General features: G+C 56.8%; 2 protein-coding genes across 4 annotated transcripts; both read left to right on the top strand.

The window, feature by feature from the left end:
- The first annotated feature begins 50 nt into the window (after positions 1–50).
- Positions 51–7,359, top strand: SSTR2 (somatostatin receptor 2). The gene is made up of 2 exons (XM_037405129.1): positions 51–139; positions 630–7,359. The coding sequence occupies exon 2, from the start codon at positions 689–691 to the stop codon at positions 1,802–1,804; it is 1,116 nt and encodes a 371-aa protein (XP_037261026.1). The 5' UTR covers positions 51–139; positions 630–688; the 3' UTR covers positions 1,805–7,359.
- A 1,822-nt stretch (positions 7,360–9,181) lies between these two features.
- Positions 9,182–18,318, top strand: COG1 (component of oligomeric golgi complex 1). Of its 3 annotated transcripts, XM_037404395.1 has the most exons (15): positions 9,182–9,496; positions 9,572–9,816; positions 10,236–10,417; positions 10,793–10,963; positions 11,064–11,217; positions 12,107–12,317; positions 12,486–13,274; positions 13,593–13,739; positions 14,710–14,871; positions 15,190–15,317; positions 15,894–16,002; positions 16,477–16,586; positions 16,692–16,767; positions 17,145–17,184; positions 18,144–18,259. In XM_037404395.1, the coding sequence occupies exons 1-14, from the start codon at positions 9,191–9,193 to the stop codon at positions 17,160–17,162; spliced, it is 2,808 nt and encodes a 935-aa protein (XP_037260292.1). In that variant the 5' UTR covers positions 9,182–9,190; the 3' UTR covers positions 17,163–17,184; positions 18,144–18,259. The 3 variants fall into 3 exon arrangements, with proteins under 3 accessions (XP_037260292.1, XP_037260280.1, XP_037260286.1); XM_037404383.1 differs by lacking the exon at positions 17,145–17,184 and having other exon boundaries at positions 18,144–18,318; XM_037404389.1 differs by having other exon boundaries at positions 17,145–18,262.
- Positions 18,319–18,810: the final 492 nt, after the last annotated feature.

The raw sequence follows: 18,810 nt of genomic DNA, 5'->3' as shown, positions 1-18,810 counted from the left end.
CAGCCGGTGCGCTGGGTCCAGCGGCGGAGCCGCGCCGGGGACGGCGGGTGCGCGGAGCCGAGCGGAGCGGTGCGGTGCGGAGCGGAGGGCGCTGCCGGCGCCTCCCGGTGCCCCCGGGCCGGGGCGGCGGCGGGAGCAGGTGAGCGGCGGGGCCGCGGCCGGGGCAGCACCGCTCCGGGGCCCGGCTGCAGCGGCGGGAGCGGGGCGGGATGGGCCGGGGGCTGCGCCCGCCCCGAGTTCATCGGCCACGGGAGCCGTCCGGGCTGGGGTCCCGGCCGGGGAGGAGGGGGCTGGCAGCCCGGCGGAGGGCGAGGCGAGGGGAAAGGCTTTTCCCCAGCGCGGTGCTTCGGGCACCAGTCGTGCCCAGGGGGGACTCGCCGGCTGGATTTTGAGAATCACGAGGACTCCGGTGTCGCCAGCGCCAGGCGAGCTGTGGTGTGTCCAGGACACGCTGCTCGGCACCGCAAGGGCTGCGGAGGGGAGACGAGGGAGGTGGTTTGGGGAAAGCCCCTCTGGGAAGCATCTCTCTCCCACGGAGCTTGCCAGGCAGGATGGGCAAATCCTCCCCAGGAATCCCTTCATTTCTATTCATTCCGTGATTTCTAGAATCTTCTCCTCTGTCCCCACAGCAAGGGAATATGACATCTCCGCTGCTCTGAACCTGCAACGCTGAGGGACCAGCAGAGCCATGGAGCTGGAATACGAGCTGCCCAATGCCACCGCATTCTGGTTCTCCCCGGCTTCCCCCTTTGACAACTTCTCCGTGGAGGCACCCACCAACGGGTCACAGAATGCCACAGGCCAGCACTTTGACCTGACCAGCAATGCCATCCTCACCTTCATCTACTTCGTGGTTTGCATCATAGGGCTGTGTGGCAACACGCTGGTGATATATGTCATCCTTCGTTATGCCAAGATGAAGACCATCACCAATATCTACATCCTCAACCTGGCCATTGCAGATGAGCTGTTCATGCTCGGTCTGCCCTTCCTGGCCATGCAGGTCGCCCTGGTACACTGGCCCTTTGGCAAAGCCATCTGCAGAATTGTCATGACGGTGGATGGCATCAACCAGTTCACCAGTATCTTCTGCTTGACGGTTATGAGTGTTGACCGGTACCTGGCTGTCGTCCACCCCATTAAATCCGCCAAGTGGAGGCGGCCCAGGACAGCCAAAATGATCAACATGGCCGTTTGGGGTGTCTCCCTGGTGGTAATCATGCCCATCATGATTTATGCTGGAGTGCAGCATAATCACGGCAGGAGTAGCTGCACCATCATCTGGCCAGGAGAGTCAGGCGCCTGGTACACAGGCTTCATCATCTATGCCTTCATCCTGGGCTTCCTGGTGCCTCTCACTATTATCTGCCTTTGCTACTTGTTCATCATTATCAAAGTGAAGTCCTCAGGCATCCGCGTGGGTTCCTCCAAGAGGAAAAAATCTGAGAAGAAAGTTACCAGGATGGTCTCCATTGTGGTTGCCGTCTTCATCTTCTGCTGGCTCCCCTTCTACATCTTTAACGTCTCCTCGGTCTCTGTCCTGATCGTGCCCACACCCGTCCTCAAGGGCATGTTCGACTTTGTGGTGGTCCTCAGTTACGCCAACAGCTGTGCCAACCCCATCCTTTATGCCTTCTTGTCTGACAACTTCAAGAAGAGCTTTCAGAATGTCCTCTGCCTGGTGAAGGTCAGCGGCATGGATGAGGCGGACCGGAGCGACAGCAAGCAGGACAAATCCAGGCTCAATGAGACCACAGAAACCCAAAGGACCCTGCTCAATGGTGACCTGCAGACAAGCATCTGAGAGGGCAGCAGGGTTGTCCTTTGCTCTCCTCTCCCCACTTGCTCCCAGCTGCAGCAGGGTGGTGGCATGTATGGAGCCAGGGCAGGAGTGCCGGCTTAGGGGACGGCAGTGCACACACCGATGGGCGGCGGGGGTCCTCAGCTGGGCTCCTCCTGAGCTGCTGGCGGGTTGGCTTTCAAGTGCTGGGAAGGGTACAGTTCAAGAGGAGCTGCCTCGCCAGGGAGACAAAGACAACTCATAGCAACACAGTGCATTTCAACACCAAAGTGCCACTGTGGGACACAGGTACTGCTGGGTGGCTCTGCTGGCTTCCCCAGCTCGGGGATGGTTGGCTTTGTGTGCTTTGCCCCAGAATGGGTGCTTGCACATGGACACACACGCACAGCAAGGTGACCTCGGGAGGAGCTGAGGCCACAGGTGTGTGCCAACACGTGTGCCGCCATGGAGATGCACCGGTTTATAGCAAAGAGCTGGTGGAAGCTCCCTGGAGGGTCCAAGTGTGCTCCCACAGTCACTTTCCCAGAGGAGACAAGGATATTTGGGGCTGCATTTTGCCCAGCTTGTAAGTTACTCCATCACCTCCCCTGAAGCTTCCCTGCTGCTATTTGACTGCATCGTTTGCAACAACTGTGCTGCCTGGAGGTGGCACGCCAGCACAGAGGTGGCTGCCCTGCAGGAAGCAGCTCTGCCACCCTGGCAGCCCCTCTGGTCCTGCCGCACTCCTACCCTGCCTCCTCCAGCCCTCATCTCCCGCTGCATGAGAGCCCCTTCCCTCCCACCGTGACGTCACCTGCCTGCAGGTTTTCTTGTTGGATGGAGGATTTCCCCCTTTCCTTCCCCAGTAGCTGCTGCCCCTCCTGCCACTCGTGTCTCCTCATGGTCAGTCCCACACTGCGCCAGCAGCAGAGATCGCTGCTCTCCCTGACAAGCCGCGTCTGGGCGGGCTGAGCAGCCACGGCTCGATCGCCTGGCACCCGTCTCTGGTGGGAAATCCTTGGAAGCATTTAAACAGCAGCAGCGCATGGGGTTTGGAGCACCGTGGCATGGGCTGCGGCACATCCCGCTGCCAACAGCTCCTGCACCTGGGTGAGATCTGGGCTTGTCCTGTCCCGGCTATGGCTCCGAGGATCGCCGGGGCTGCTGGCCCCACGGCAGGGTGAGCAAGCATCGACTGGCCACCAGTGACGCCTGCCCTGCTCCTTCCAGGCAAGTCATGCTGGAAGAAGGGGTGATGGAGAGGATGGGGGACGGGAGGTGGGAGGTGCTGGGGACTTGGCCCCAACCCTTGTCTGAGCCAAGGGGACCAAGCAGAGCAGATCATAGTGCTTCCAGCACCAAGCCATGAGGCAGAGCAGGGCAGCACACATCCAGCCCCCCAGTTGCTCTTCTGCACCGCAGCACGGGAAAGGGGACGCACAGGACGCAGTCCACAGTGCGAGGGGTGGCAGGTCTGGGCCAGCATTCACTGCATTTAGCTGCTCAGGACTGTCCTGGGGACGGTCCACGTCCACCCTTTCCAGCTCAGCACGTAAACCCAGGGCTTGGGAGCCCTGACCGCCTGCTCCTGCCCCAGCAAAGCTGCCCTCCTCCGCCAGCACAGCCAGAGCACAATGGAAAGCCCAGGGGAGAGGGAGAAGTGCCGTCTTCTTGCCGGAGCACCCAGAGCAGTTTCTGTGCCAGAGGCCAGACTCTGTTCACAGGCTCTTGCTCCAGAGCTGAGCCGTGGGAACACAGTAGTTTAGGTGGAGAAAACAGCTGGGTCCCGCTCACCCTCCCCTTTCCCATCCCACCCGGGCATCCCCACACCAGCCCCACTGCCGGCAGACATGGAGCCTTCACCTTGTGCTACGAGCACTGCGGGAGGTGAGGATGAGCATTGTCCACAGGATGCCACCCACTTTGGGGTGCTGCCTTGCTCAGACATGTATTCCCAGTCAATGTTGCGAGAGCACCAGCTCTGGGAGAGGTTCTCCCATGGCTCTGCCCAGCCCCTTCAGCAGGTCCCTGCCTGGGCATCACACGTGGGGCTGTGCCACCCCAGCATCCCCCACCAGCCCCACAAAAGGGCTCAGTGCCAGGCTCAACACCTGCTCCCCAGCACAGCTCTGTTGGACACCAGCTCCGGCATGGCAGCAGGGGCACTGGGGACACAGCGTAGGGCTCTACAGGCTTTGCAGAGCATTGTCAGCATTGATTTGCTTTTAACTGTTTACTGCTCCTCCGAGGAACATGTGTCTGCATTCAAGTGCTCGGAGGCACCGCGTGGGCTCAGCGCCGAGCGGGCACCTGCCTGTCCCCTCGCTGCCTGCGCCGGGCTGGGCAGGCAGCTGCTCGCCAAGCGCATCCCCGCACCAGCTTCAGGGAGGGAAATGAAGCTGAACCCGGGCTCCGGGCGCGCAGCTGCCCTGGTGATGCAGTGGGAATTAAGACACGAGCAGCGTGTCACACCACAGTGAAACGCTGGGGGGTGGTGGCTGGGTGGGGTGCTGCTGGAGCCCCCTGTTAGGATAAGGCTTCCGTGTCATAGCTGCAGCGATGCGTCAGCTTTGGGTATTTCATATTTGGTGGGCGGTGAAGGCATGATTTGTGTGGCAAGCGTGGGAGGCGGTGGGGAGGGGGGGCTGTTGAGCCCCCTGCCCGTCATGGGAGCTGACGTTCACAGCCCCCAGCACTCACCTGCAGTGGGGCCAGACCCAGACCTGCCAGCAGCCGCCTTCACCCCAGTCCCATCCATGCAAGGCCTGCCACCAACACCCCGACTAATGGTGGGGGGAGATGCCAGCTCCTGGCTGCACACCCATGGGAGTCTCCAGCAGGAGCCCCCAGCCAAGAGCATCTTCTGTCTGTGCTGGTTTAAAGTTGAAAATGCAGCAAGCCTGGACTTTAAACTACGGCAAGCCTGGCTTTCTAGTGCTGGGAAGGGCCCATGACCAGCACTGCATGTGTCCAGGTCAGCTTTGTCCTGGCAACCCCCCCAGCAGTAACACCCCTGCCAGCTCAGGGCTGTGCAAGGGGACTGTGATCTGCAATACCCTGCTCCACCCTTTGCACCCAGGGGCTCTCTTGGCTGGAGGTAACAGGGCTGCAGGTGAGGAGCAAGGGGCACATGGGGCTGCCACCGACATCCCAAAGGCCACCAAGGTGGGATGCTGCAGGGCAGGAGCACAAGGCAGCTCCTGGGGGCTGCCAGGGCACCCCACAAGTGCCCTGCTACAGCTCACCCCGGGGGAAAGGGCAGGAGAGCAAAACGTGCCACCTTGGTGGAGCGAGCAGGGGAGGGAGCCTCAGCCACAGCCCAACGCTCACAGTAAAACCAGCAAAATAAAACCTTCTGCTGGTTCGTAGCTGACTAATAAACAGCAGCACCATTGCTGCTGCAAGTCACAAAGTTTTGCCTCCCAGCCACTTGATTTTAGTGGAAACTTGACCTCCTATTGCATCTGTTCTGAAAAGCTTCACAGGGCTGCTGGCAGCGTAACGAGGCATCTCTCCTGGTTATTGGAGAGTGAATAGGCTGATCCTGCAAGTGCTGGAGTGGCTCTGCTGCCACTTTACACACAGACTGTCCTCAGGCAGGCGAGATTAATTACAGCTCCTGCCTGCCTGGCTGGAGCAGCAGGAACAGATTTATCACAAATCGGAGGCGATGGGAAGCAGTGTCCCCCGTAGAGCTCCCCTGTACACCAGGAGCACAGACCTGGCCCCGTGCACCTCGGAGCAAGGCTGGGGCTGGTGGCTTTGCTGCAGAGTTGCATATGAGACGGCTCTGCCTCGGCTGGGGCTGTCTGTGGCACTGGGGCTGTCACCAGGGGTGTTTGCAGTGAGTTATTCTTGCAAGACTGCCAGTCCCAGCACCTGCGTGGCTCCCCAGTGCCTGTGAGAAACCAACTCCCCTTCCCCTCCCTGCCACTGGCTTCCCCCCAGTACAGGTGAGGAACCCCAGCGAAGCTCCACAGCTTTCCCGAGCCCCTGTGGGACTGACCTGCGTGGAGGCATCCTTGCTGTCCCTGCTTCCTAAGCCCTTGGGGGCCAGGGCACAAAGCCTGGCGCTGTGGCTGGGCTGAGCATCGCCCTGGGCACCCTTCCAACTGTGCCCACCTCAGACCGAGCCTGGCTCCTGGCACGGTGGTGGCCAGTGTCCCCCTGGTGCTCAATAGCCAAACCTCACTCTGATGGGCAGGGGGAGGCTGGGTTTGGACCTGGAGCCTTCCTGTTGCATCTCTACAGCTCTTCAGCACCAAAGCTGCCTTGGACTTCTTTAAAATAGTGATCTCCTAATGAGCCACACAACTATGCTGTCATGTCTCTGGAGGGCTTCCTGACTTTCATCTCAATGGGAAGAGCCTTGTCTTTGTTGGAGACTCCACGGAGAAGTCCCTTCCCTCCCAGACCTGCGCAGATGCAGCCGGCCTCGCGGGCAGTCACGCAGCCTGCGGTCCCCAGCCAGCTCCGTGCCCTGCAACAAGAACTCCCAGGCCCCAGATCTGTGCTGCTGCATTAAAGCGGGGCTTGACTCACATCTCAGAGGGTTCTCTCAGCCATCACCATGAATGAGCCGATTTCAAACTGCTCTGGGAGAGGCTCCATCCCCTCTGCTGGGGCTGCACACCCTGAAAGCCCCCTCAAATCACCTGCAAGGCACGAGCAAAGGGCACAGCAGACCCCAAACTGGGATTCCTGCTACTAAGTCCGAAACAAGAGCTGCCACTTTCCAACCCAAGGACACCTCTGCCCTTCTCAGCCAGCCTCTGACCCCTAGCCTTGCACCCATGTCTCCTGCCAGATTTCAGCTCGCTCCCTGCCTGCTCCAGGACCTGGACTGCAAAAAGCCGGGGCAGGAGGACAGCCAAGCCACAGCTGAGGTTTGGGGGAACCTGCCTCAAGCTGTGTCCTGACCAGGAGATAACAAGAGGCGCAGAGTCTGGGCACCCCAACCATGCCACCCCATGCTGCGCAGCCAGGAGAAGGGAAGGGGTGGGTGATTGTACATATATGTATATACTGCACATGCCAGCAAAGGGGTTTGTTATACTGCAGAGACACTCTTTAGCCCCCGTTTTGCTGTGGCTGCTGGAGCAGCCCCTGCACGCAGGAGCAAGTCAGACCTAGCACCTCAGGGGTCCCTTGTCTCCCCCTCCCTGTGTGCTGTGGGGCTGGTGGCACCATGCACGATCCAGGAGGGATCGTTGAGGCCGCTCCCACATTGACAAGCAGCTTCTGCAGGGCAAGGGAAGGTGAGCTTTGGCTTCTACTAAACGCAAGAGCCCTTCCCTGTAGCAATCTGGGGGTCATCCCCTACAGCAGCACTGCACGGTGCTGCCCACCTCCTGTACATACACTTCTGCATCTATAGCTGTGCTCTGTATAGTGTGCGTGGGTCTGCTGTACGACACATTGTGACTGGAACGCTCCAGAGAGTGTTTCTCTGCTTTAAGTCTTGCTTTCCTCCGTAGCAATTGTTTTTCAGTGTCAGTGTGGAACTAAGCCTTCCCATGGCGAAAGCTCCCCACTGCCATGGCCTGTGCTGTGGGGAGGGAGATGTGGATGGGGTGGAATTAAAAGACTTTTCCTAGTTTCTGGCTCCGTGTGCGTGTCTCAGAGCTGGGTGGGAGCAGCAGGGTATAACCCAGGCTTGGACACCTTTCTGGGAGAAGAGACACCAACCCTGGAGTCCCACCAAGGGGCAACAAAGGAAGAACCAGTTCTTCCCCACATCCACCATGCCGTTGGTGAGCAATACACCAGGTTCTTCACCCACAGGGTGGTCTCCACTTCGGAGGGTCCATGCAGCAGGAGAGCTGCATTTGCCCAAAAAACCCACAAGATTGCTCCCTGGGCAGCACAAACGTGGGGCACTGAAGCACAGGCATGTCTGTGCCAGCGTCAGCCCCTCAGCTAGATGGGTCACAGATGAAGCATGACCGCAAATAGCTCCTCAAGTACAAAGGGTCACAGAAATTCAATCTGAACTGCTGGATGGGAGAAGCTTCTCTTCCCAAGGTGACAACAGTGACAACACCTCCAGGCTTTGGTTTTGGTGAGATCAAGGGCATGTAAAGTGCCAGAGGAGTAATCTGCTGGAGAAACCAGCAGCAGGAGGGGACACGCAGGCACGTGTTTTTGTGCTTAAAGAGGGGCATTACCAGAGAAACACCCTGATGTAAAGAAATAAGCTTAGCTATAAACTGAAAGTTTGGCTCTGACCAGTTGCACAGGCCAGCTTTGCCACGACGTTTCCATGCAAATAAACACTTTCATTCTGAAACACCTATGATCCCCGCCCCCCCCCAATTTGCAATGTAAACAGAGTTTTGTGGAATTTGAATATAACCATTACCAAGAAAAACCCCAACAGCCTCTCCCCCAAAACCATGCGCTCTGGTTACACCAGCATGTCCCGTGGAGCTGGATGCGCTCGTGCCCCTGGGGGTCTGCCTCGCAGGGGGCAGCAGCAGATAGCTGGGGCAGGATTTTCCTCTGGGAACAAGCATTTGTAGGAAAGGAATTACCACACTTACGGTGACACTGCATTGTATCTGGCTGAGTCAGCATTAGGTGCTAAACGGGTAGCTGGTCTCCAGGGGAGTTTTTCTGGTCAGATGTATATATAAGTAGGTACGCAAAGTGATGGCTCCGGGTTTCTGTCAGAAGGTATTAAGTCTTTACACGAAGGCTAATACCAGAGAAGGCTGCAACTGCCCAGGGAAGATTTTGCAAACAAAAAAAGCAGATCGGGCTGATTTCATCCTGCCTCCGCAGGCTGAAAATACAAGTGATGGAAAGCACAGGTATTGCAAGTTCGAGCCACATAAAAAAAGAGGGAGATAAAAACCGACTATTCAGAGGGGCCTTTTTGTTTCCGGGGAGCATCCCAGCTGTGCCTGCCCCGACACAAAACCACTGGGGACGATTTTGCCAAAGCTGAGCACGAAGAGCACTTTTTTTGTTGTTAAAAACACATCAGATGGGGCTGGGGGCGTTTTGGGGCTGTTGGAGGGGCCCTCAGCGCCGGGGGGCAGCTCACGGGCCGGGGGGGCCGGGGCCAGGACCCCCAGGGCAGACCCGCCGCGGGGGGGCCCTGGGGGCTCACCGAGAGCTGAGGGGCCCGCTCGGCCCGTCCGGGAGGGAGGGGGGGGGGGGGGGGACACGCGTGTGTGGAGCGAGAGCGGCACCCGCAGGCCGCGAGGACCGGCCCGTTTCCCCGGGAAACGGGCAACAGCAATTAAATAAATAAAAATTAAATCGGCGTTTTCTCCGCCCCCGTTCCCCCCAGCCCGGCCGCGCCGCCATAGCAACGGCGCCCGGGCGCGGCCCTGCCCTGCACAAAGATGGCGGCGCCCCGCCCCGCCGCCAGCCCGGAAGCGCCGTCCGCTTCCCGTCTCCAAGATGGCGGCGGCCACATCGGCGCCGGCCGCGTCGCGGGCCGGGCCGGCCATGGCGTCGAGGGGCACGGAGGCCGACGCGCTGTTCGAGGCGCACACGGCGGCCGAGCTGCGGGCGGTGGAGCGGCGGCTGCGGGCCGGCATCGAGCAGAAGCGGGAGGAGCTGCGGCAGATGGTGGGCGAGCGCTACCGCGACCTTATCGAAGCGGCCGACACCATCGCCGAGATGCGCCTCAGCGCCGAGCGCCTGCTGGGCGCCGTGCGGGGCCTGCAGCGGGGCGGCGCGGCGCGGCCCGGCCCCACGGCGCCGGTGAGGTGGGGGCGAGGAGCTGCGGCGGGGCGGGGGGCGGCCGCGGAGCCCCCCTCATCCCCTCCTCCCCTCCAGGCCCGGCCGCCGGCTCAGGAGAGCTTCTACCGGGCGGCGGCGCAGCTGAAGCTGCTGCTGGACGTGCCCGAGAGGGTGTGGGGGGCCGTGGAGGCCGGCCGGTACCTGCCCGCCGCCCGCCTGCACCTGCTGGGCGCCCACCTCCGCCGCCAGCTGCAGCTCGACGCGCCCCGGGCCCGCGGCAGCCCGGTGCTGGCCCGCTTCCCCATCCTGCTGCGGCAGGTGGCCACGGCCGGCCACCTCAGGTGGGCCGCTGGCGGCTGCGCGGTGGCCGCGGGGGGGTGTTGTACGAGGAGGGTGGCGGGAGAGCCGAGCGGGCTGCCCGGAGAAGCTGTGGATGTGTCTCGGTCAGGCCGGGTGGGGCTCGAAGCAAGCGGGGCTAGTGGGAGGTGGCTGGGCTGGGGGGGCTTTGAAGGGCCCGTCTGACCCAAACTGGTCGGTGAGGCTATGGCCCCCGACCCTGTGGCTACCCGGGGCTCTCGCTGCCAGCCACCCTGCCCTGTGCCAGCCCTGGGGCAGGGGCACCTCACCCAGCCCCGTAACACCCAGGGAGTCCCCACTGCTGTCAGGGAAATGACACCCATGCTTGGGGGGGTAGCACGTAACCACACCCGAAGATCGCGGTCGAGCACCGAGACCAGTGACTGCCTCGTTCCCTTGCCAGAACCACCATCCTGCAGGAGAGCAAGTCCCTGCTGAAGAGCCAGACCGTGTCGGACCAGGCGGTGGCAGAAGCCCTGTGTGCCATCATGCTTCTGGAGGACAGCTCTCCGCGCCAGGCCCTTGCCGACTTCCTTCTGGCCAGGAAGCTGGCCATCCAGCAGCTTCTCAACCAGCCGCACCACGGTCAGTACGACCAGGCTGCCTCCCTTTTAAAGTTGGGGTAATCACCTTCACTTCATCTCCATCTTGCCCCACAGAAAAGCAGGTGGGTTAGTCCCATAAAGCTCATGATGGTGGGGACACAGCCACATCACGCTGCTGCAGTGGTGTGGCTGACACCGCTGGCAGTGTTTTGACCCAGTGGCAAAATACCACAAAAATTAACAAGCTGAGGGTCTTAAGCCAAGCCCATCTGTAATGGGGAAGCAGGTGGTGCACAGGGCCAAGCCCTTTGCACTCCAGTCCTTGCCTGGAAGGTTTCACTAGAACCACAGGCCTTGAATCACAGGGCTGCTCGTACTGAAGGGGCTGCCTTGGCTGAAAGATGTTTCTCTGCAGGTGCAGGTATAAAAGCTCAGGTGTGTTCGCTGATGGAGCTGCTAACAACTACCCTGTACCAGGCTCATGCTCTCTTCTACACCCTGCCTGAAGGGATGCTGCCAGATCCAGCCCTGCCCTGTGGCTTGCTCTTCTCGACTCTGGAGAGCACCACAGGCCAGCACCCAGCAGGTGAGCACCCAGGGAGCTCTGCATTAGGCCTCTGCCTGCCCAGGTGTGCAGGCAGGGGGTTACGCCATGCTGGGCTGAACCCCTGACCATGTGCTTTCAGAAAGAGGTGGGGTTCTGGAGGAGGAGGTGAAGCTGAGCAGCTGGTTCAGGTACCTCCCCAACTCTGTGGTGGAGTTCCAGCCAGCCCTGCGGACCTTGGCACACCCCATCAGCCAGGACTATCTCAGAGACACGCTGCAAAAGTGGATTGCCATGTGAGTGTGACAGCGTGCCCCTTTGCAGAGCTCTCCCAGACACCCCACGGCCTTTCTGCTGAGGCAGCAGCACAAAAGAAACCCAGGCTTACTTAATTCCTCACTCACTCCAGCCTGGCTGTGCTGCCTTCTGGCTTCCTGCCCAGCACCCCCTCTCCCCAGCAGTTAAACAGCCAGAGGCAGCATACCACCACCCGAACAGCCAGGCTGTAACCCTCTGACAACAGGCCCCCTAGGCTGCACAAAGATGTTTGTCTAGAGCCGCTTTACACTGCCATAACTGCCAGCAAACAAGCACAGAGTGAATGAGAAGATAATCCCTTACCTGGCTCATTTGGGTCTTGATCCAGCACATCCTTTCCCCTTGCAGCCCTTCCCTGGACCGTGCAGGGGCAGCCAGATGCCCTTTATTAGAGTTGCCAGCTCTGCCCCATCCCACCTGTGGATGGGGACGGACCTGCAGCCCTGCCCACCCCTCAACAGCCTTGTCAGTTGTGTCATTATCTGATGGAGCCGGCTGGTCCCTGCTGTCAGCTGCAGCCCCCGATGGTGCGCTTCCTGGCCCTAGGCTATTTCCCCAGCAACCTTTCCCACAGCCCCCACCTGCCTTCCCTGCCTGCCAGCTTTCCTGGGGCACCATGCTCCCAGCTTCGACACCTGCCACAGCTCAGGGTTCCTGCCAGTGGGCATGTGGCTTTCCTGTGGGGTCCCATGGTGCAGCTGCCTTGCCAAAAGGCAGAGGTACCCTCAACTCCACAGGTGGTTCTGCAGGCAGAGCCTCCTACAGACAGATTAAGAATTCCCCCACCTTGATGTAGCCGATGTTCTCTCCTGCCTTCCCCGGGGCTGCGTCTGAGCAAATCAGACTGAAGTGAGACGTTGCCTTCAGGTGCAGCGATGACGTCAGGGCCGGGGTCAGCAACCTGCTCGTCTATGTGAAGAGCATGAAGGGCCTTGCTGGGATTCGCGATGCAGTGTGGGAGCTGCTCACGAGCGAGTCCATCAGCCAGAATTGGGAGGCAGTGTGCCGTCGCCTTTTGGACGAGCCTGCGTCCTTCTGGGAGGACCTGCTGCAGAAGCTGTTCCTGGACAGACTAGAGGTGGGCACTGTGCTGCGGCAGTTCATGGGGAGCCTTACTCTGTGCCCCCTCTCGTCTCAAACGGTCCACTGGTGTCTCTTAGCAGCACTAAGTGTGCATTTTAAGCGCTAGGTGGCAGGAGGCATGAGTAAAAGGTGCTTTTTTTCTTTCCTCCTGATTCTGTTCCAGACCCTGACCAAAGAAGGGTTTGACTCCATCTCGAGCAGCTCCAAACAGCTGCTCACCTTAGCCTTGCAGGAACTTGATGTCAAATCCAGCACCTCTGCCCTGAGCAAGCACATCCAGTTTGAACACAATGTGGCCCTGTTCCTATGGTCGGAGAGCTCCAGCGACCTGCCTTCTGATGCTGCATGGGTCAACGTGGCAAACCGCGGCCAGTTTGTCAAGAGTGGCCTGTCCATGAAGGCCCAGGCACTCACACCATGTGTGCAGAGCTTCTGCTCTGCTCTGGACTCAAAGCTGAAGGCCAGGTTGGATGACCTCCTGTCCTACCTTCCCACGGACTCCTCAGCTGCCAAGGAGGCTGCTCCCACAGTGCAGCCACACTCTGCCTTTGACCGCTATGCTGATGCTGGCACGGTGGAGGGGCTGCTCCGTGACCACTGCATCACCTGCATCCATCAGATACTGGGCTGCGTGCGTGAAGAGCTGCAGAGTGCCCAGAGCCTGCTGGGGGGTCAGGCAGGTGCTCCCAGCGATGCCAGACTCAATGCTGTCCTCTTCATGGCGAGACTCTGCCAGTCCCTGACGGAGCTCTGCCCTCATCTGAAGCAGTGTATCCTGGGCCAGTCGGGCAGCACAGACGTGGCGCTGAAGGAAACGCGCCCCACCAAGAAGCTGGGGAAGGGGAAAGCCCAAGAAGTGACCCCTGTGCAGGCCAAGTGGCAGGGGGTGAAGGCAGAGCTCCTGCAGCAGAGCCTTTTTGCTTACCAGATCTGGAGCTCAGCTGTCACCAAAGTAAGGAGCTGTTTCTCATCACAGCTGCTTCCTGCATAGGTTTCACTCAGCTCCTTGTGATCAGTGCTGCTGCTCCTTAGCTGGCTGCTGAGAGCTCGCCTTGCTGCCGCTGTGCTGCTCAGTCAGCCTGCAGGGAGAGGAGGTGGCACCTAGTGGAATGGTCTCCATCAGGTTCACTCTGGGAGGTGCGGGGGGATGCAGGTCAGCCGGGGGGATGCAGGTCAGCCTTCCCGCAGGCAGGAACAGGCTGCCCAGCCCTCGGAGTCCTGTTAGAGCTGTCTGTCCTGTGACTGGGTGCTTTTGTGTTTTGTGCTCTAGGGTCTGGTTCAGTGCTTTACCCACACGTTGCTGCTAGGCACAGCTGGCTCTGTCTTGGCCACAGCCACCAACTGGGATGAAATTGAAATTCAGGAGGAGACTGAGTCTGGAAACAGCGTGACGTCAAAGATCCGGCTGCCTGTGCAGGTACGAGAAATATCCGCTCGGTAAACACACAGTTGGGAGGAGAAAAGTGCAGGTTCCCAAACCCACCACTTTTGTCAAATGGTGCTGACCTGCTGTGGAGTTTGCTTGGTGTTACAAGCAGAGGGTAAATGCTCCCTGGTGTTCTTATTTGCTGTTTGAGATACTTGCCTCCTAAGGACAGAGGTCACAGGAAGGAAATAGATAGTTGCTGTTGTATATTCAAATGAATGCGATTGGCCCAGATCTTGTAAAACTGAGCCAAAGAAGGATTTAGGCCTGGCTTATACACAGAGGTCCCCAGGAGAGAGATTTCATGGAAACTGGATGCACTGAAGGACAGGGCTGCAACAGTGGGACTGTGCAAAGTCTAAGAGAACTCTGAGGGCTGCAGCCTTCCATCGGCGGGGTGGTGGTGCGGGAATGGTGCTCAGAGGGACAAAGCAGGTGGTGATTGTGTGGAGGGAGAGGAGGGCTGGGGCAGGAGTTCTGTGCTTGCACGGTATGGGAGGGGCTGGACAGGTTAATAGTCTTTTGTAGTCGACCTTGTAAGCTGAATTTTGTTGATTCCTAAGGAAAAAGCAGCCAGATGAGAGCTTAGGATATCTGGGAGGCCCAGGAGAAGGGCAAGGGAGTAAATAATGAGCCCAGGTAGTGGGTGGTCAGAGCAGGGTCAGTGTTGACAAAACAGGAGCAACAAATATTTCTGTTCTGACTACACTCAGGTGAAAACGTCTAGTAAAAGTACTTTTGGAACTCTGAGGACTGCTATAGCCAAAAGCCTGGTGTGTCAGTAAATAAAAACCCAGGAGATAGTTGAGCCATGCTATAGGAGCAGGTAGGTCTCAGCAACAGAGCTTTGTGGTTGCTGAGGAAGTAGGAAGCTCATGTCCCGAGAACTGAAGCAATGTTGTGCCGCTGATAAAGCTAACAGAGCTTACAGACCACGTGACAGTAACACTGCTTTCAACAGCCATCCTGGTACGTCCAGTGCCTCCTCTTCAACCTGTGCCAAGAGGTGAACCGGGTTGGTGGTCACACACTTCCAAAAGTCACCTTGCAGGAGTTGCTGAGGACCTGCATGGCAGAAGTGCTTGCTGCCTATGAAAAGCTTATGGAAGAGAAGCAGGAGAAGGTATGTGAGTAGAAGCCCTTCCTGCAGCTGGCGTGGGACAGGAGGGTCGCTGGGCACGTGGTGATGCACCACGCTCCTGTCCCTGGGAACAGAAAACATCTGCCTGTGAAGGCTGGAAAGGGCAAGTACGTTCTTCCCCTGCTTCCCCAAAAATGAGGTCAAAAGGGATCAGAGACCAGGTTGCATGCTCAGAACGGTTCAGTTAGCTTGGTGGTTTCTTGGTGGTGGTGTTTTTCAAACGTTTCCTCTGAAGCAGTCCTTTGGCAGTCTTCTCTGTGTGAGCGAAGAGCCCTGAGTTCCTGACTGTCCTATCTGCAGAAAGCAGGCACCTTCCCTGTGACGCAGAACAGAGCTCTGCAGTTACTCTATGATCTGCGGTACCTGAGTATCATCTTGATGGCAAAGAGCGAGGAAGCAAAAACCAGCAGGATCAAGCATGACTCCAGGTGTGGTCGGATACCAGCAGTAGTTTGCGGGGCCCTAAAACAGTTTATACCTGACCAGCCGTCAGGAGGACGCCTGAGAGTGGTGCCTTTGTGCCCCACAGGAGAAGGGCAGTGCAGGCTCTGAGCTCTGGCATCTTCACTGATACTAATCATAATATAGAAGAAGGGGTGGGATTCTCCGAGAGCTTGGAAACAGTGGGCTGGTCCCCCCTTGCTTGCATGCACAGCGTGCCTGTAGGGCAGTAGGGATACTGTCAGAGTATACCTGTGGAGAGCAGTTAAGCTTCCATCCACGAGTTAAAACCTTGTGTATGCTCCAGTCTTGAGAACTGAGGCATCTCTCTCTGAGGCATACCACAGGGAGAAGGTTCCTCTGCAACAGTAGATGTTGTAGGTTGTATAATATCTGGAAACCCTTCAGGTAGCTGCTGTTCTGCCGAGTAATTCCTGTTTTGATCAGTCACCTCTTGAGGGCAAGTCCCTCACTGTTAGAGGGACCAGTGAAACCACCCTGTTGGCATCAGCAGCTGTGGCTCGGCTGGAACCCCTGACAGGCCTCCTCTGCTCTGCTTGTAGGATTGAGAAGGTGACCGACTTTCTGGAGGGACACATAGATCCATTTGACTTGGACGTTTTCACTCCACACTTTAACAGCAACCTTAACCGCCTGGTTCAGCGAACCTCTGTAAGTTTAAGGAAAAGGAAGTGATGGATCAGGAAGCAGAGCTGCAAAACACGTTTTGAAGGGCAGCTGGGGGATGGCTTTACACACTGCTTAATGCCTAAAGATAACCACTGGCTTACACAGAAACAGGAAGAGTATTTAATGCCAGCTTAAGATAAGAGGAGCTTGCTGAGCTGGCTGCATAGCAAATAATCGTGCATGGAGTTGGCTGAACTTAGTATCTAACAGGATTCACTGGAGCCTGTGAAATGCTAATTGAGTTAAGTAGTGCTGAAACAGGCCTAGAACTCAACTATGGTAATAACAAATAATGATAATTAAATGCAAGAGTGAGTTAGAGGGGGGAAGGGAGATCCTTTGTGTTCAAACTTAAAATCGGTAACAAGTGGTGTGCCAATAGACTTGCCAGCAGCATATGGTGTGGTCAGCTCTGCAGTTGCCCCCAAACACAGGCAGCTCCTTTGTGCCTTCTAGGTTCTCTTCGGCTTGCTGACCGGGACAGAGAACCAGTACACAAGCAGGAGCGGCGCTCTGAGCTCCCAGGAGCTCCACAACATCTTGCCGTTAGCATCCAGCCAGATCAGGTAAGGTGCTCTCCTCTTCTGCATGTTCTCATGTCTCTTTGGGAAGCACGCCTAAAATTGCTGCTTCCCTGTGACGGGCCACATTTCTTTCCTCTGTATCTTAAGATTTGGACTTCTGCCGCTGAGTATGTCGAGCTCACGAAAGAGCAAGTCTGCTACCAGGAGCACAGAAAGAGTTCAGGTTGGTAACACTGTACCACCTTTTGTCAGTATTTGTTCTCCCACCAACACTGGAGCTCAAGGGGAATGAAGAAAATAGCCAAACAGTTAATATTTAACCTGATTTTTATTTTCGGTAAAATGAGAGAACTATTACGGCAACACAGCTTGAGATGGTTTGGATTTCCCCTTGACCCTCAAAACACCCCCCCCCGATGGCCCCTGTTTTTTGGGCGCCCACTGCTCTGTGGTAAAACATAGGCAATAACCACCATGAAAATGCAGCGAAGACTTACACAGATGAGGCATTTTGAGGTCAATGCATAGAAGACAATTCATGTAAAGATGGCTGCAAGAAACATTGAAGGATGCTAGCTAATTATTTGAACTCCTTTCCAGTGTGATGCTGACCTTTAACTCCTGATGAAGCCTGGCTTGGGTATTGACGCCTGTGTGAACAGAGTGGCTCGCTTCTTTCGCAAAGGCTCTGTGTTGTCCTGCTTCTATCAGTAGACAACAATTATGCTGTTATGTTTCCCTCAGTTTAAAATATCTGCTTAGAGGGGAGTTCTCTATGCTGAGGATTGAGAGAGCCAAGGAATACCTCATTGCTACAGGAAGCAGTATTTAGTAACCAGTTTCCTTTTAGCTATTAAGCTAATAACTCATCTGTGGCAATGTCTTTTCAACTGGGACAGAGGAGTAAAGGTCTGGTTTTAGCACAGCCAAGTGCTGAGATGTTGATGTTTACTCTGCAACTCTTGTTCTCCATTATTCAGACACATTAAGGACCATGTTGACATAAGGGTTGTTTAAAAGCCCAAAGCTTCCTCATATTAAAGGTATTCCTTACCTCTTACACCTCAGCTGTAGTAGAGCATAGAAGTGTGTGGTGATGTGTGGCTCACTCCTACCACTCTCCTCACTTGCTCTGGTGGCAGGTGTGTTCTGCACTAGCTATGCTTCTCAGTTCCCAAGAGACGCTTGCTCCTTTTTTGCTAAAACAGTTCTAGAAAGGCTAAAGTCCATAGTTACTAAAGAACAGCTCTTTGCAAGAGCTACAGCTGTACAGCTGTACTTCTACCATGCTGCTACCCCCTTGCTCAGAGAGCAACAGCCCCTTCACTGCAATTCAGAATCATTTTTTTTTGAGGACTGAATGACATCTGTAAAGTTACCTGTTGCTAACAGCAAGGTGCTGTGCTTCTGCTACTCAGCACTGCCTCTGGCTGTCACTAACCAGGAGTGACACTGCTTAGGTTGTGGTTCAGGTTGCCTGGGAAGAGCTGTTCTGCTGTAGTCTACACCACCTTGCAGCTACTATAGATGAGGGGGTATGGAGAATGTCAAGGGTATGCTGTAATAGTTACTGATGCATTTGTTTTTAAAAACTAACAGGTTCTACCTCCTGCTCTCACACAAGCAGAAGATGAAGTATCACGCCCTGGCTCTTTATTCAGGCAGCTTGTAACAGAGGAGGAAGACACAGCTGCACCTTCTCTTTTCAAGCTGGGATGGCTTTCTGGTATGACCAAGTGATGCAATAAAAATAAAAAAAGTGTGTCTGTGTGTTCATCTACACTGAACTCACTCTCTCCCCATGGCAGGGACTGGTGACAGAAGTGAAGTCCTTTTCCATCCTTAGCCAGATCACAGCATGCTACTTGAGCCAGGCACAGGTCAGGATTGTCCTTGCACTCTGGCTGCTGGAACGGAGGTGTAGCTACTCTTCCACCTCCTATTCCTTAGAAAGCATTAACCTTAAAATCAAACTAAAAAAACCCAAAACCATAACCAACCTCCACCCTGTAACAGAAAACAAAACATCTCCCAGCTAGAAGTAGGTAGTAGAGCAACGTAAGACTCCTCCCTCCTTTGAAAACCCCTCCCCAGACTACTCACTACTCTTCTCAGTGGCAAACCCAGCAGGCACCTGACACTGGCTACAGCTGCCTCCTCAGCGCTCCCAGTTCTAGTTTCACATTTTCTTTTCAGTACTGCAGCAGTACAGATCAAGCAAGATAAGGCTCATCACATCCTAAGCTGCACAGCTGGGGCATTCCTA

Source organism: Falco rusticolus, chromosome 1 (assembly GCF_015220075.1).
Source record: "Falco rusticolus isolate bFalRus1 chromosome 1, bFalRus1.pri, whole genome shotgun sequence".
Classification (NCBI taxonomy): Eukaryota; Metazoa; Chordata; class Aves; order Falconiformes; family Falconidae; genus Falco; species Falco rusticolus.
Note: the sequence above shows the minus strand (reverse complement) of the source record. Positions and strands in the feature narration are given on the sequence as shown.